The sequence below is a fragment of the Artemia sp. Qi Xiang Cuo genome, chromosome 8 (assembly GCF_049724085.1).
Source record: "Artemia sp. Qi Xiang Cuo chromosome 8, ASM4972408v1, whole genome shotgun sequence".
NCBI classification, from domain to species: Eukaryota; Metazoa; Arthropoda; class Branchiopoda; order Anostraca; family Artemiidae; genus Artemia; species Artemia sp. Qi Xiang Cuo.
This window is the reverse complement of record NC_142801.1, coordinates 12772102-12787583: the sequence shown is the minus strand read 5'-3', so window position 1 is coordinate 12787583 and position 15482 is coordinate 12772102. Positions and strand designations below refer to the sequence as shown.

Below are 15482 nucleotides of genomic sequence, written 5' to 3'. Positions count from 1 at the left end.
TGTTTTATTTTACAAGGAAAAAAGGGGCATGCTTTATTTTGGGTGTCTAGTGGCTTGGTGATATTTTTGTAAAGGAAGAGGAGAGGATCAAGGGATCTGTCAGCCGGTCAAAAACACTCTTTGTCCCCGATCGCTTTGAAAATTATAGCCGCAAATGCTTGGGCCAAGAAGCACCTAACGTTCAAAATGGATATGGGTGAAGAAGACCCTGATGCAAAAGGGAAAATAGATAAAAAGCATTGGTTTCCCCAAAACAGGGTAAACAGGTCAATTTTTCATAAGCATTTAGTATGGAATGGGTGGTCGTAGAAACATGGTAAGGGGTTCATTTAATAATCAACTGAAAGTTTTAGTGCCTTTTATAAGTACCGAAATTATTTATATTTTTCGTACTCTTTTTTGCTACCTGCCTCCTGTAACTTCATGATATCATATCAGACCTAAACCTAAGAACACCTGAACCTAAAAACAAACAAATTTACAATATTTATACCAATTAAGCCTTAACAGCTAGAACGATCGAGTTGATACTTTCAGGGAGTGTCAGAGGGGGGGGGGAGTCAAATATACCTTAAATGTTGACTTAATGGATGGGATAGAAGTAGGTTGGAAGACACTAAGTTCCTTCCAGGCATCGAAATACTTTATCTGCAATATCCTGGAAATGGTTGAGGAGTGGAGTTGAAGCTTTAAGGTATTATTGGGGAAAGGAAGAGGACTTTCACGTTTGGCGTTGGGAGAGGGGGCTAAAAATGTCTGTCTTTAATCTAAGAAATGTTTTTGCACTATAAACTTCTATGGGACTTAAAATCTATGTACGGTTAGGTAGAAAGATAAACCATAAGACAATATACGTTGCTAGGTTATCTAAACACCGTATCTGCAATATCTCGGGAACGGCTTGGGGTATCAACATTAAACTGTCAGAGAGTGTTGAAAGGGAGTGGGTCAGTGTTTGTTGAAATATGACTTGGGGGAGAGGATAAAACTGAATAAAAAAAAGCATTGTCAACTCAAGTTATCAAGATACGATATGTGCATCATCTTGGGAATAGCTTTGGGGGCGAATCCTAAACTTCCAGGTAATGTTGGAGAAGGAAGGGGGGAGGGATAGAGTAGGAGGATTCAAAATTTTCTGACGAAGGGAAAGAGGGGGGGGGGTAAATGTATTTTGTCTCCAGTCTACCTATACATTTTTGGGCTGAAAGCTGCTATATAACTAAAAATCTACTAATGGTTAAGTAGCAAGGTAAATCAAGACACTTGTGTTGCCCAAATATGATTGAACGTTCATCATCAAAACACCTTGTTGAAATCAGTCGTAGTAAAACTTTCCGTATATAAAACTGGAAGGCCTCTCATTAGATTTTTAACAGTTTTTTTTTGTATTTTCATCAAAAAAAAAAAAATGCCCCCTAGATTTGAAAAAATAATTTTTTTTTCGTACCTCCATTAAAAAAATACTTACCCTTCCCCCAGCATTTTTGTCAATTAGCGCTGTTTGCCAAAAGTGAGGCCATTGGACTATGCTTCCCATCACTTTTACTATTATTGACACGTTCTACCTTTTTCGATTCATGATCAGTCACGGATTATTCGAGGAACGGTCGTAAATAATTAAATATTGATCATTAATAAAATAATCATACAGACCGAAATGACTGTTCTAAATCAAAACATGAAGTGTGTATTTCATAAATAATATTTGCTTTCTGCCAAAGCTGGTATTTAGGGATTTAAAAAACTGACAGGCTAAACACCTGAAGCTAAGGTAGCAATACCAAAATCCAAAAACTAAAACACGATGAGAAGATATTTCACATATGAAGTTTGATTTCCACCTACATCGCTATTAACAGTTTCTGAGCTTGTGGATCAATCTGAAATACTACTAACAACTCACTACAGCACCAAGCCACCTGTGGCCAACACAGCTACCCATGCTACTCCTCCATCACCATCTATTCAAAACATACTTCTTTACACCCTCCCAAGAAGTTCCAATTTCTCTTAAATCTTTCCTTACGACATACTCACACCCCAACTGAGAATGACCTGCTTTCTGTTTAGCCCTAGACGGTTGGCCAAATAGGACAATATGTCACCCAGCATCCGCAGAACGTGCCCTAGCCATTTCAACCTTTCTCTCATTATAGTCCTAAAAGGCGAAATTGAACCACACTTTTCGTACAGCCGGCTGTTTGAAATACGGTCAGTCAGTCAGGTTCCCAAAACAATCCGTTGGCAATTTCTCTGGAAAACATCTAGCAAATCTTCCTCCGTTTTTCAGAGCGCCCAAGCCTCAGAATCATTTTTGACCACTGTCATCACTGTTGCTTCCAATATTCTAATCTTGGTTCACAGAGTTATCATCCTATTCTTCCAAACTTTTTTCAACTGCGAAAAAATATCCAGGACCTTGGCTATGCTACTTTTAACATCTTCACTGCACCCACCGTCTTTACCCGGGGCGTAGCTACAGTATTTTGCGCGGGGGTTTGGCGGGGGGGCTAAAGGTTTAATTTGTTGTACTAAACTTTTAATATACGTGATATATTGAAAAATTATTTATTATTTTTCATTAAATTGATTTGTTTGTGGGTTGTTTGATTTATATTTATAAATAACATTGAAATCAGCGGGCCACACAAAGCAGAAACAAAAATAATAGGCAGCGCAACAGCCTTCTCTAAAGGGCTAGGCACACGTAACTGATTTCGGGAACCGATTTCAGCATCAGTGGAAAAATTTATTGAAAGAAAAATTTATTGCGCAAAATTTTCAAAACGAACAATCATGGACACAAATAGTCAACTGGAGTTTATTAATAGTTGCATGATTGACCTCATCTTAGTTCTCAGCTCAGTAGTGGGGTCTTTCACCACAGTTACCTCTGACTGACTATTTATTTGTATTCCTATTTTTTTTTTTTTTTGTGATGATCATGATGAAAATCAGTGCTGATTTTGTAAATCGGCACCAAAAACTAGAAAATTTTTCAAGCTCAAATCGACGCCGATTTCTTTTAAAATCGGCGCTGATTTGGAAATCAGTTCCCGAAATCAGCTACGTGTGTCCAACCCTTAAGTAAAGATACAGGATGAGTCGAAGTATTACGACAGATTGTGCAATATTATATTGTGACACATTTCCCACATTTAAATAGCGACCGTATCTCAAATTTGAAGGTATTCGAAAAATAAAGCTAGAATTATTAACTTGTCCGTTGGGCATTGATTGACAAGAAATATCAAGAAAATCTGAACAATTCTTGGAGTTACTGCGGCAGAAACCTGAAATTATTTAAAAATTGCCAGGGATGCCAATTCAAAGGGAAAATTGACTCCTAGAGTTTGAAAATTACCTTCTCTTTTGCATCTTTGTTTAAAAAACGAATTCTATAAAAATTACACAAAAGTTTTTCTTGTGTAAATCAGGGTATGGGGGGTATACATTACCAGAGGGGGGTTACACTGAATATCGTTTTTATGTCTATAATCCCCTTCACAAGCAAAGCTCGGTCTCCTAGTGGTGTATGATAAAACTGATAACAATAGGAAAAGAATAAGGCTTGGTACCGCTTATACGTGCACACAAAATTTCTAAATTGTGAGAAAATATACGTTTTTTTTTAAAATTCACTGTCTTATATTCTCAGGAGACATTTCATACAGCTGATGCAAAGATAAATATCCCACAAGTAGCTCTGGTGTTGTGTGAAATTCGACTAATTTCAGTCATAATTCTTTGTACATTTATGTCAATTCTTTTTTTGAAGCTGGTTAAAAATTTTTTTTAGAAAGCTAAAATAACAAGAAGTCAGCAAGGTATTATACATAGAGGCAGTTCTACATTTATGGGTTAATATGTGAATCCGGAACACAAGGAATTAAGAAGTTATCAGCACTTATTAGGCCCTTCCATGACAAATAAGAGAAACAGAGTTTCAATTAAATACTGAAAATAAAAATTTAAACAATTAAATGATTCCTAGAGTGGATCCCCCTCTACCGAATTCCACGCCGAAACGACAACCGATTTGACCTACCGATTTATAGTATGAATATCATTATAAAAAGCGCTATGTCTTATTTTCTTTTTCAATGATTTCTTTTTCATTCAAAAAATTATATTCACTACCTTCTTATTCTTTTAAGATTTCATTTCTGTCATATTTGCAGATGGAGATGGTGTATTCATTTCCACTTTTAAAAGTTTTGAAACGAGAGCATGTAGTCTTGAACTGATAGATTTTAGGAAGTAAAAAGCACCTTAAATATCAGGGAAAAAATTGACCTGCGCAAATATGGCAAAACAGGAAGCATGGACAGTTTTTCAATTTTGACATTAACTAGACTTACATTTTACTTGATGATAAGTTTTCAAAGGCAGTATATTTGGAAAAATATTAATGTGGAACATATTATGAAGTTTAATGGACCCCTATTTTTCTCGTTTTCCTTATGTTAAATACGAGCATGGATTAATAAAAAAAAAATATCTGCTCAAAGTAAAAAGCAAATTTGACACTTAAAACGAGTAACAGTTTTAAATCGACTTACTGAATTGTAGTTTTTTCCATATTATTGGGGGGTTGGGGACAATTACCCCCCCCTCCTCAACTATGCCCCTGGTCATTGCTAATAAAACTACCCAGGTAAGTGAAGCTTTCCACTTGATCAATGTTTTCGTTGCCCGACGTCACTTTAAGAAAATTTGCTTGATTTTCGAAAAAGCGGCAAAACACCCCCAAAAAGTCAAACGATCTTAATGAAAATCACACCCAAGATTCAGCAGATCAGAGATGCGATGCGTGTTTATTTTTGTTTTTCCCAGGAGTGGTTTGGGTCGAACAACTGGTCCTAAAATATTGGGAGAGGACTCGTTCGAACACAATTTGTATTCAGCATAGTTGAAAGGTTCAATAACTATGCCTTTGGAGATTTTCCACGAGAATAATCTTCAGAAGGGAGTAAAGTTTTCGGGGGGAATTTCTCAGGGAAAATTGAATCGGAAGGGGGGGGGGTATTTCCTGGGATGATTCCAAAAACCACCAGAAATTAAATTAAAAAAAAATGTTTTCAACTCATAGTTAGGATCAACATTAAAACTTGAAACGAGCAAAAATTATTCCGTATAAGTGGGGTCTGCCCCTTCCACATCCCTCGCTCTTTACGATAAAGTTTGACTTTTCATCTGAATTTCTAAAGAACGACTCTTGAAATCTGAATCTGAATGAGAAGTACTTTTACAGAACTTTAAAACTTTAGCACAAAAAGCAAGGGACGGGCAGCCCCCAACCATATTTAAAAAAAAAAATCTGTTTGTTTAATTTAATGATATCAAAGCTTGACCATTAGCATGAGGTTCGTTAGCTTTTCTAAACGTCACATAGAATAATCAAAGAAAAAAAATATTGTCTGAAATGATCGTTAAAAAAAAAAAAAATCGTAATTGTCAGAAAAACAATCAGAAAAAAAAAACAAATATGAAGATGAAAAAGAAACCACAATTGTCTTATTAAAAGACAATTGAGCAACATCTAACAGGGACAAAATATTATTTACGTCAGTATGCTGTTAATTAGTTTACATCAAAATATCGTATTCTTTATTCATGTTCTATAAAACTTCTTATGTTATGTTATATTTACAGTTCGTTATGTCCTATTTATGTCCTATAGCGTTTTCTGCAACTATGTTACGTTTCCTTGCGTATTCTGTGAAGGGTAACTGGATAAGAATTTTGTATTTAAACAATCTCTAAACAGAGGGGAGAACAGAAAAGGCATATATAATAAGGACAATCAACTTCACCCAAGAATATAATTAAAGCAATCTTTCCTAAAATATCAACAACACTTTATTTCCCTAATGAAAAATAATCATCAACCCGTAGAAAGACTGGACAAAACATAAGTTATTGAAACTGATCCATAATTAGCAGTTTTAGCAAGCTGATATTACATTAAAAACAGAAAGTTCTCTTATTTTTGCAGTGCAGCTTTCATTTGCAATTGGAAAGCAGGTCACATTATTTTGCCGATCCTGATTTGATAACATTGTAAATATCGTTATAAGCTGCCTTAAGTGCTTCAATAAAGCCAGCTCCATCTCTGTTTGGTGGGTATGAAGTAACAACGGCACCAAGGTCATTATTCGTGATACCGTACCTAGAAAAAAAAGAACATACAGATATGACTATTAGACCACGGCTTTGATTTGTCGAAAAGTTTTCTGCTTTTATAATATATCCACAGACTGATTCCTTACAATAGCCTACTATCCTCTACTTATCCACAATTTTGTTTTTATGAAATCATTGAGCAGATAAGCTGGTGCTTATAGCATATTACTACATTTCAAAGAATCTTAGATAAAACTAGTAACAAAACGATAGTAATGTGAACACGTATTTTTTTTTTTTTACATAAAAATGTCTAAGTAGAATCATTGGCATTAAACTCCGTGATCGAGACAGCAATGAAGAACGCCAAAAAATCTGTCATCAGCGTTTTAATTTGGCCACTATAGTTAAACGAAGAAGACTCCAATGGTTCGGCCATACACTGTACACCTCTTCCGGGATGGAAAAAGCGACATGGGGACAGAATAAAACGTGGCTGGCCTGCATCAATGCTGACCTACACCCTTTCGGCGGCTTCAAGAAGTATGGACAAAGATGGGAAAGTCCTGGCTCAAATTGAGTGAGCCACTCTCGAACGACCGAAAGTCTTGGCTTACTGTAATGAAGAAGCTACTTTACACCAGGGAGAGCTGAGATGCTTGAGTGCAGCTACAAGTACAAGTAGGTAAGTGAGACGCAAACACTCTTGGAAAAACTACTAAAAAGGTACACAAATCCTAACAAAAACATGTTTTAAAATAAATACACAATTCTTCGTTTAAAGGGAATACATATATTTTCTCGTTAGTATTTCGTTTTAAGTCACGAGGTGTCAAATAAGCAATACCAATTGAATTAAGAATGTCTGGCGTGAATTCAATTCCTCCTTCCTGTTAATGCATGAAAGAATTATCCACTTTAAAGGATTTGTTCTCTTCTCAATCTCGTTAGGATTCTCACTGTTGCTTCTTTTCTCACCGTAGAATTCATTTACGATTCGATGTATTTGTTGTGATACTGTTTGTCAAATGTCTTCTAGCAGCAGGTCTTGCTTGCGCTTCATTTTCGTGCATCATTATCTCTCGACTTTTTCCATGCCTTTTACTTTAGGTGTTCGGATTCATTCAAAATCCTGTGTTCCAATGCTTATGCCCTCTAAAATGCCTAAAATTAGAATAATCATCGCTTTATTCTTTAATTTCGAGTGTTAGGGTGGCAAATCAGCAATTTCAATTGAATTAAGAGATTCTGTCATGATTTCAATTCCTTCTTTTTGCTTAACACGTTCCTTAATCAGTCGTAATTTTCTGAAATATTAATAAAACCCGCAAGAGCACAATTGTCGTGTTATTCTTTAGTTTTAGGTCACATTTTTTTTGCAATTCAACCTGATTTGTTACTGTTTCTCATTCCATGTCTTTTTCTTTAGCTGTTCAGAGTCATTTGTCATTTTGTGTAATTTTGCACGTGTTACAGATACTAACTATTAATTTATCCTTCTATCCTTTACAGACGCTAAAATAATACGTTCCTAGCAATTGTAATTTTCTGCAAAAACAGTTTGTCATCTTGTGTAATTTTACATGCGTTATAGATAATAAAAACGATACGACCACTCCTAGGGCGGACATAATGTAATTTATGCACTTGAAATCTGCTCATAAATTTGACGTCACTCAATTTTTTTTCTTCAAAATTAGGGCTCTACACGACTTTGGCATAGTCATCGCGTTCTTTTTTAGTTTTAAGTCATGAGCTGTCAAATCAGTAATTTAAATTAAATTAAGACATTTTGGCGTGAATTCAATTCCTTCTTCCTGTTAATCCTTCAGAGTCATACATTTTAAATGATTTGCATTCTCCTGGAATCTGTTGTAATTTTCACCGTTGCTTCTCTTCTAAGCACAGACTTGGTTTACGATTCAACGTGATCATCGCTGTCACTTGTCTTCCAACCGTAAATTTCGCTGTTCATTTTCGTTCATCATTACCTTAGATATATTTCCCATTCCTTTTGCTAAGATATTTTTTCAATGTGATCATCGCTGTCACTTGTCTTCCAACCGTAAATTTCATTGTTAATTTTCGTTCATCACTACCTCAGATATTTTTCCATGCCTTTTGTCATGCCTTAAACAGTTTAGATTCATGTATCATCTTATATAATTTCTTAAGACGTCATAGATACCAAAAACGGCTTTTCTTGTTTCTAACCACAAATCACTGATAAAACTCTTTGTTTGCAATTCAATGTGGTTCTCGCTGTCGCTTGATCCATACCCTTTGCTTTAACTGTTGCAATTCTCACTTTCGCTTGTTTTCCTATCACATTTATTTGTGTTTCATTTTCGTTAAGCATCATCTTAAAAAAAAATTTGAATACCCTTTGCATTAGCTTTTTGGATACTTCTTGTCACATTTGATGGTCCGGACTGTTAGACAAAAATTTCGTTTTGATGTTAAAACAACGTATCATTTTCACCCATGGTCAGTTAAATCGTGCCATGTTGTTTGTCGTGTTTTAAGCAAATGGATCTTCAATTATGAAGCACCTCATCGTTCAGACTTTTCGTGCGAAATTCACCCGACATCGAGAGCGGGATTCAACATCCGTCACACTGGGCCAAAAATCTGGAACTCAATTCCAGCATCAGTTCGAGAATGCAGCAACAAGCGACATTTTCTAAGACTGGTGAAGAAATATCTTATGACATGCTAAGAATTTTGTTCATTAGGATTTTCTTTTTCGTTGTTGTAAAATATTATTTATAAAATGGCTGTGTATTTTCGTTGACAATATTTTCAGCGCTAAAGTATGCCACCAGCCATGTGCGCTGTTTTGTGACATTTATTTATGTATGTGTTATAAATAAAAACATTCAACTCTACTCTACTCTTTGTAACATTACAACTTTGTTAGATGTAGGCCTAATGGATAATAAAAAAGTATTCAAATTATATTTCTTTTAATTCCTTCAAATATATTTTATAGGCTTTTTGATAAAGTCAATAAGCCAGAGCAAGTAAAGGAAGCGATAAAAAAAAAGACCCAATCCTGTAAAGAAAGATAAACAGCCTAGAAAGAAATGGATACACTACCGTAGAATGGCTTGAACTCAAATCCTATGTTATCTAAAGGCGAGTAGCTATAGTCGCTGTTAAACAATAATGTATATCAAATAATCAAAGACATTATGACTGAAGGGATGGCTACTAATGTAAGATAAATGCTATTTAATAGGTAATAAATTCCTTATTTGGCGATTTTACAGCAGCGAAAACTCATTTTCCGCTCTTATAGATTCAAGTGCGTCTGAAAATGTAATGAATATCCCATCCTCTAAAAATAGAATCCTGTCATCGATAAAACTGACTTTCAAGCACTGTTTTCTATGCAATTTCGTATCTGGTAACCAGGGTGAGCGTTGCATCTGTAAAAAAAAGAAAAAAAAAAGAAAAGCCGTGTGTTCTACAGCTATTTTACGAACTATTGTTCTACAGGTAAATGAATACGATGTATTTTTCCTTGAATGTTTGAGCTAAAGCGTTGACTAATCCTTTCTAATTCCATTGATCACAGATCACTTTTGATTTCTGTCTGATTTAAGGATAAAAATTTTTCATTTTACTCTGACATATAACCTTGCATGCCAATAGAATCTATATTTAACAAAACCACTGTTGTCTATTTTTTTTTTAGTGGCATGGATTGATATTAAATATGAAGTAAAAAAACAGAAAGGAAGCAACAATACAATCTTCCATCTTGAGGACAGATAAAAGTAAACTGGTATAATAGAAAACTAGGCACATTAACTGAGAAAATAGGCAGTTAAAAATTTTGGCTAATAGTATTATTTAAAAAATTCTTTTGCCAATCAAAAATTAGCTTTACAAATATATGTATTTCCATTTTTCAATTTAAGCACGAGTTTGATGTCACTGTTGTCGGCCACCACCTACAAAATTTGTGCTTCAGGTTTGGCACGCAAAGCAAAATACGCTTAAATTACCTTTTGTTTAGAGATTTTCCCTTTCAAAACCGACTATCAAATTCTTACACATAATCTTATACTTAATGTCTCTCCTTAATAACCCATATATAAAATTAATACCCAATTCTAGTCTTTAATTGAGACTTGTCCAACCTGACTACTTTCCCTCAATTTCTGGACATACCAAAACCATATTACTATTACCAGTCTAGATGCATTTGTACATCCTAAAAGGGATGCACAACCACCAATGTCATGGTGTATCTTCACCCCTTAATTTTTTTTAAACACAGACATTTAAGAATACAAAAAAAAAACATCCTTTATGGTATACAAAAAAATAAACAAATAATAATAATAATAAAAATAAATAAAACAAATACCTAAATAACGAAGCTACAAACGTTATGTATGTTAAAACTTAAATCATGTCCAGATTAAGATTGTAATGCAAAATATAAAAATATAAGAAAGGACAGCAACTTTAATGCAATCCAAATTTTAAAAATCAATAAACAGAAAAGAAATGGTAGCCATGCAGAGCAGTGGCTCTCGAAAAAGAGTTGTGCTAAAACAAAGAGAGGCAGCAGCAAGAGGCAAAAAGAGAGGATAAAAACATTTACCCAATCCCAAATCCGTCTTTAACAACCGGTGCGAAGCCACCTATGAGAACAGCAGGGCTACTCAGTGTTGAAGTAGACAGAATATTATGGTTGATTTTGCTGTAAGCTGGATCTGTGAATATCCCGGGTAGCTCTCGACGAACATCACTTTGACAGTAATATTTCATGGCAAACAGATGTCGATCAAAACCTTGCCCTAAAAATAAAAAAGACTGAGTTTGATTTTACGATTTCAGCTTTAATTTGCACTGCAGTCTTAATCTAAGTTGCACTGCAAGAGAAAGTCGCCAAATTGAATATTTTGATCATGGAATAGACTTTTTGGGCACTGAACCGTTTCTGTAGATCCTTGAATCATGCAGGCTTATCTTAGTTTGGACAAGATTGAATAAACTAAATTTCACCTAAGAAGAGGGGCAAACCGGGTCTCGGGAGAGGTACAAACCGAAAAGGTGCTTCTGTCTGTACAGATCTCTTCCAAAAATGCCAGCTTCCTGACCCTCTATGACTTGTCTATTCTCTTTCAATCTAAGGGTATAATAGTCCTTCTAATGACTGAAACATCCCTTTGGCTACGAAGGAGGAAAAGTATTTAACATGGACTGGAAGCATGAAAGCAAAATAGGGATCAAATACTCCTAAAAAAAAAAGTTCACAACAGTCCACCAACACCACATTCCACCAGTTGACAAATAGTAAGTTCAAACACACTTAAAACTAATTTGTAGGCCTACAAAAACGGTTATATGGACTGAAAGAATACTACCGTCGACTTTTTTTAATACAAATATTCTAGTTATTTTCCCAGTCTTGTTTTTATGCTTCCACAAACCATTTAACTAGAAGGAAGCATACCAAACGAATTCAATTAACAAATGGCTGTACGACAACACCCTTCATCCTTCAAGGGTGTATAATCCATTAATATGTGGAAAAATATACTCACTCCTATGCCAAATCACATTTTGATTTGATATAGCTGATTAATACAGCTTGAACAGAATTCAGTTTTTCCATGGCCGATTCTATAGGCCTGGAAACTGTTACACCAGTGTAGGTACATTAATATTGAGTAGTTTTCTTAGTTGGAACTTTGTTAACATTCATATTTTTTATTTTATTTTTTGAAAAGGGTTTCAATGTGTTCATTCGGGAAAAACAAAATCCATACAAGAGCATTCATGAAACAGTATTTTATATTAGTTTACACATTTTCCTTGGGTGTATATAGCAAGGAGAGTCTAGGAGAGAGGCTACTTGCTTAAAAGAGAATTCGTCCAGCTGGACTTTTATCCTACTAAAAACCGATACGCAATGATGCACCTTGACATGATTGTTGCTGCTCAAAACGCCGTTCAAGCAGAAAAAAGTCGCTGTGATACATATTTTCCATATTTTTACATATTTTCCTTGGGTGTATATAGTAACGAGGGTCTAGGAGAGAGGCTACTTTCTTAAAAGAGAGTTGGTCCAGCTGAACTTTTATCCTACAAAAACCAATACGCAATGATGCACCTTGACACGATTGTTGCTGCTCAAAACACGGTTCAAGCAAAAAAAGTCGCTGTGATACATATATTCATATTTTCCATATTTTCACATAGTTTACACATTTTCCTTGGGTGTATATAGTAACGAGGGTCTAGGAGAGCGGCTAATCAGAGGCAACGCTGTAGCGTTGCCTATAGTAAAGGCCAAACGGCTCCAATGTTTTATTATTTATTATTATTATTTTCCCCCCAGAGGCACTTCATATGGAAGGGGTCGTCGTAGAAACTTCAAAGGGGGCTCATTCCATCGGAAATCGAGAGTTCTAGTGCCCTTTTTAATAGTCGAAAGTGATTGTAGGGCAACTAGCCCCCACCCCCCCCCCGCACATTACTCCCCAGAAAAAATCAAATCAAAATTTCGAGCTAGCCATTTCTTTCAGCGTATTTGATTTCCATATAGAAATTATGTTTTTGAGGATGACACTCCCCCACAACCCTCAGGGCAAGGGTTTTTGGCTACGCCCGGTGGGCAAATATAGTTTGTATAGAAGTGGTTGTCATACAAACTTCAAAAGACGCTAATTCGATTGGAAATTCAAAGGGCTAATGCCCCTTTTAATAGTCGAAAGTGATTGGAGGGCATCCAGCCCCCCACCCCACACCCATCATTCCCCCAAACACATACAATCAAAATTTTGAGATAGCAATTTTGTTCAGCGTAGTTGATTTCAAGATATAAAATATGTTTTTGAGGAGGACACTCCCCCACAACCATCAGGTCAAGGGTTTTAAGTTATACCCTGGGTGCCTATAAGGTTTTTATAAAAGGTTTTGTCATAGAAACTTCAAAAAAGGCTCATTCGAATGGAAATTCAAAGGGCTAGTGCCCTTTATACTAGTAAAAAGTGATTTGAGGGCAACTAACCCCCCTCTCACGCCCATTTTTTCCCCAAACACATCCAATCAAAATTTTGAGACAATCATTTTATTAAACATGGTTATAATTTAAAGAAATAAGGTCTTTGAGGATGGCAGCCGCACCAGTGTCCTCAAAGAAATGATCATAAGCTAAGACCAGCAGGCACGTAAGGTTCTGTAAGGAAAGCATTGTCGTAAAAACTTCAAAAACAGTCCATTCGATTGGAAACTGATATAACAAGGTTCCCTTTTTAATAGTCGAAAGTGATTCTAAGGCAACTGACACCCCTTACACGCCCACCATTTCCCCAAACACATCCGATCAAAATTTTGATATAGCCATTTTGTTCAACGTAGTTGAAAATTCTGGAAATTATATGTTTGAGCAGGACACTCCCCCCACAGTCTTCAGGGGCAAGGGTTATAAGTTATGTCCTGGGGCATATATGGTTCTTATGGAAGGAATGCTCGTATAAACTTCAGAGAGGGCTCATTTGATTGGAAATTGAGCGTTCTAGTTGACTTTTTAAGCGTCAAAAGATATTGGAGGGTAACCAGCTCCCCCCCACCTAACCCTTTTTTACCAAATGCATCCAATAAAAATTTTAAGATAGTTATTTTGTTAAAAATAGCTATTTGTGTAAAGATCATATAACAAAAATTCCGGTGTTGACACAACCCACCAGGGCCCTGGGGCAGGCGTTGTAAGTTATGCCCTGGGGGCATATATGGGTCTTATGGAAGGGATGTTTGTATTAACTTCAAAGGGGGATCTTTTGATTGGAAATTGAAAGTTATAGTTCACTTTTTAAGAGTCAAAAGAGATTGGAGGGTAACTCGCCCCCCCCCCTCCACGCACTTTTTCCGCAAACCCATCCGATAAGAACTTTGAGATAGATTTGTTTTTTAATAGTTCAAAGACCTCACCCTCTCTCCTCTCCTACTGTCTACGCTAAAGTTTTCTTGTTTATGCCAACTACGCCTGCCCCCACCCCAAAGACTTTAATAAGATAAATTTTTGTATGGGAAGAAAGTTAAAAGTTTCAAGAAATTTCGAAGGGACGTTGAGACACATCAAAATACCCTAATAAGAACTAGATAAAGAATTTTCTATCCAATTACTCCCAGAAATTCTCTCAAACTGAAAATGCTAAAAGACTTAATGCTAACATGCTACTTAATGCTAATGATAACATACTTTGCGATAAATGCCTAATTATATGGCACTAGAAATCTGAAATATGGTCTAATCAAAATAATCATGCTCTTTATGAATCAATAAATGAAATAGCAAAACTACTATCATTTACATCTATTTTTTAGATCCAGTTATTGTTGAGGTATAAAACGACATTTGATTCATAAGGGGCATGTAATTAATTTATCTCTAGCAAAGGTTATAAGGCTTCAATGTTTTATTATTCTCAATTATAAAAAAAAACCTTGCATAAAAATAAGCTTTCTAAGAAAAGTAAAGAGCCATATTGAACTCAGGACCAACAGAAATTAATTCCTTTTATAGTTAAAACTCAAAAAGACCAGAAATTACAATTGAAGAATAAACAAAACCCTGAACAAACAGTAATTAAAAATAACTATCTTAAAAACATAAAGATAACCGGTGCAAACATAAATGAATGAATAAATATTATATAGCTTCAATATTTTTTTTATTATTTTCCCCCCAGAGGTGCTTTATATGCAAGGGTTAAAAATACCATTTTGTTAAAAATATTTGAAAGGTTGAATAACAAAACTCTGATGTCGACAAAACACCCAGGGCCCAGGGGGCAGGAAGGGATTCTCGTGTAAACTTCGCAGAGGGCTCATTTGATTGAAAATTGGAAGTTCTAGTCCAGCTTTTAAGAGTCAAAAGAGATCAAAGGGCAACTACGCCCCCCCACTTCCTTTTTCAACATAATACACCAGATAAAAATTTTGAGGTAGCCATTTTGTTACAAAAAAAGTTCAGAGGTAAGATAACGAAAACTTCGGGGTCGACACATGTTGCACAAACATAATATTTGTAATATAATTCGTTTTATAACTAATTGATCATTAATTATAATAATTATATATACTAATTAATCATAAGTTATACCCGGGGGGGCATATATAGCTGTTTTAGAAGGAATTCTCGTATAAACTTCAGAGAGTGCTCATTTGATTGGAAATTGGAAGTTCTAGTTCAGTTTTTAAGAGTCAAAAGTGATCGAAGTGCAACTAGCCCCTCCCTCACGCCCTTTCCCCCCCAAATATATCAAATAAAAATTTTGAGGTAGCCATTTTGTTAAAAAAAATCAAGTATCAGATAACAAAAACTCCGGGGT

At 35.4% G+C, this 15482-nt stretch overlaps 1 protein-coding gene across 1 annotated transcript in view; it reads right to left on the bottom strand.

Moving 5' to 3' along the window:
* Positions 1-3679: 3679 nt before the first annotated feature.
* Positions 3680-15482, bottom strand: part of CPT2 (Carnitine palmitoyltransferase 2) — a 73640-nt gene continuing 61837 nt past the window's right edge. Inside the window, exons 11-12 of the mRNA XM_089093217.1 lie at positions 10745-10940; positions 3680-6172 (exon numbers count right to left, since the gene is read on the bottom strand). Coding sequence (XP_088949343.1) covers positions 6034-6172; positions 10745-10940 — 335 coding nt within the window. The 3' untranslated portion in view covers positions 3680-6033. The remainder of the gene's footprint in view (positions 6173-10744; positions 10941-15482) is intronic.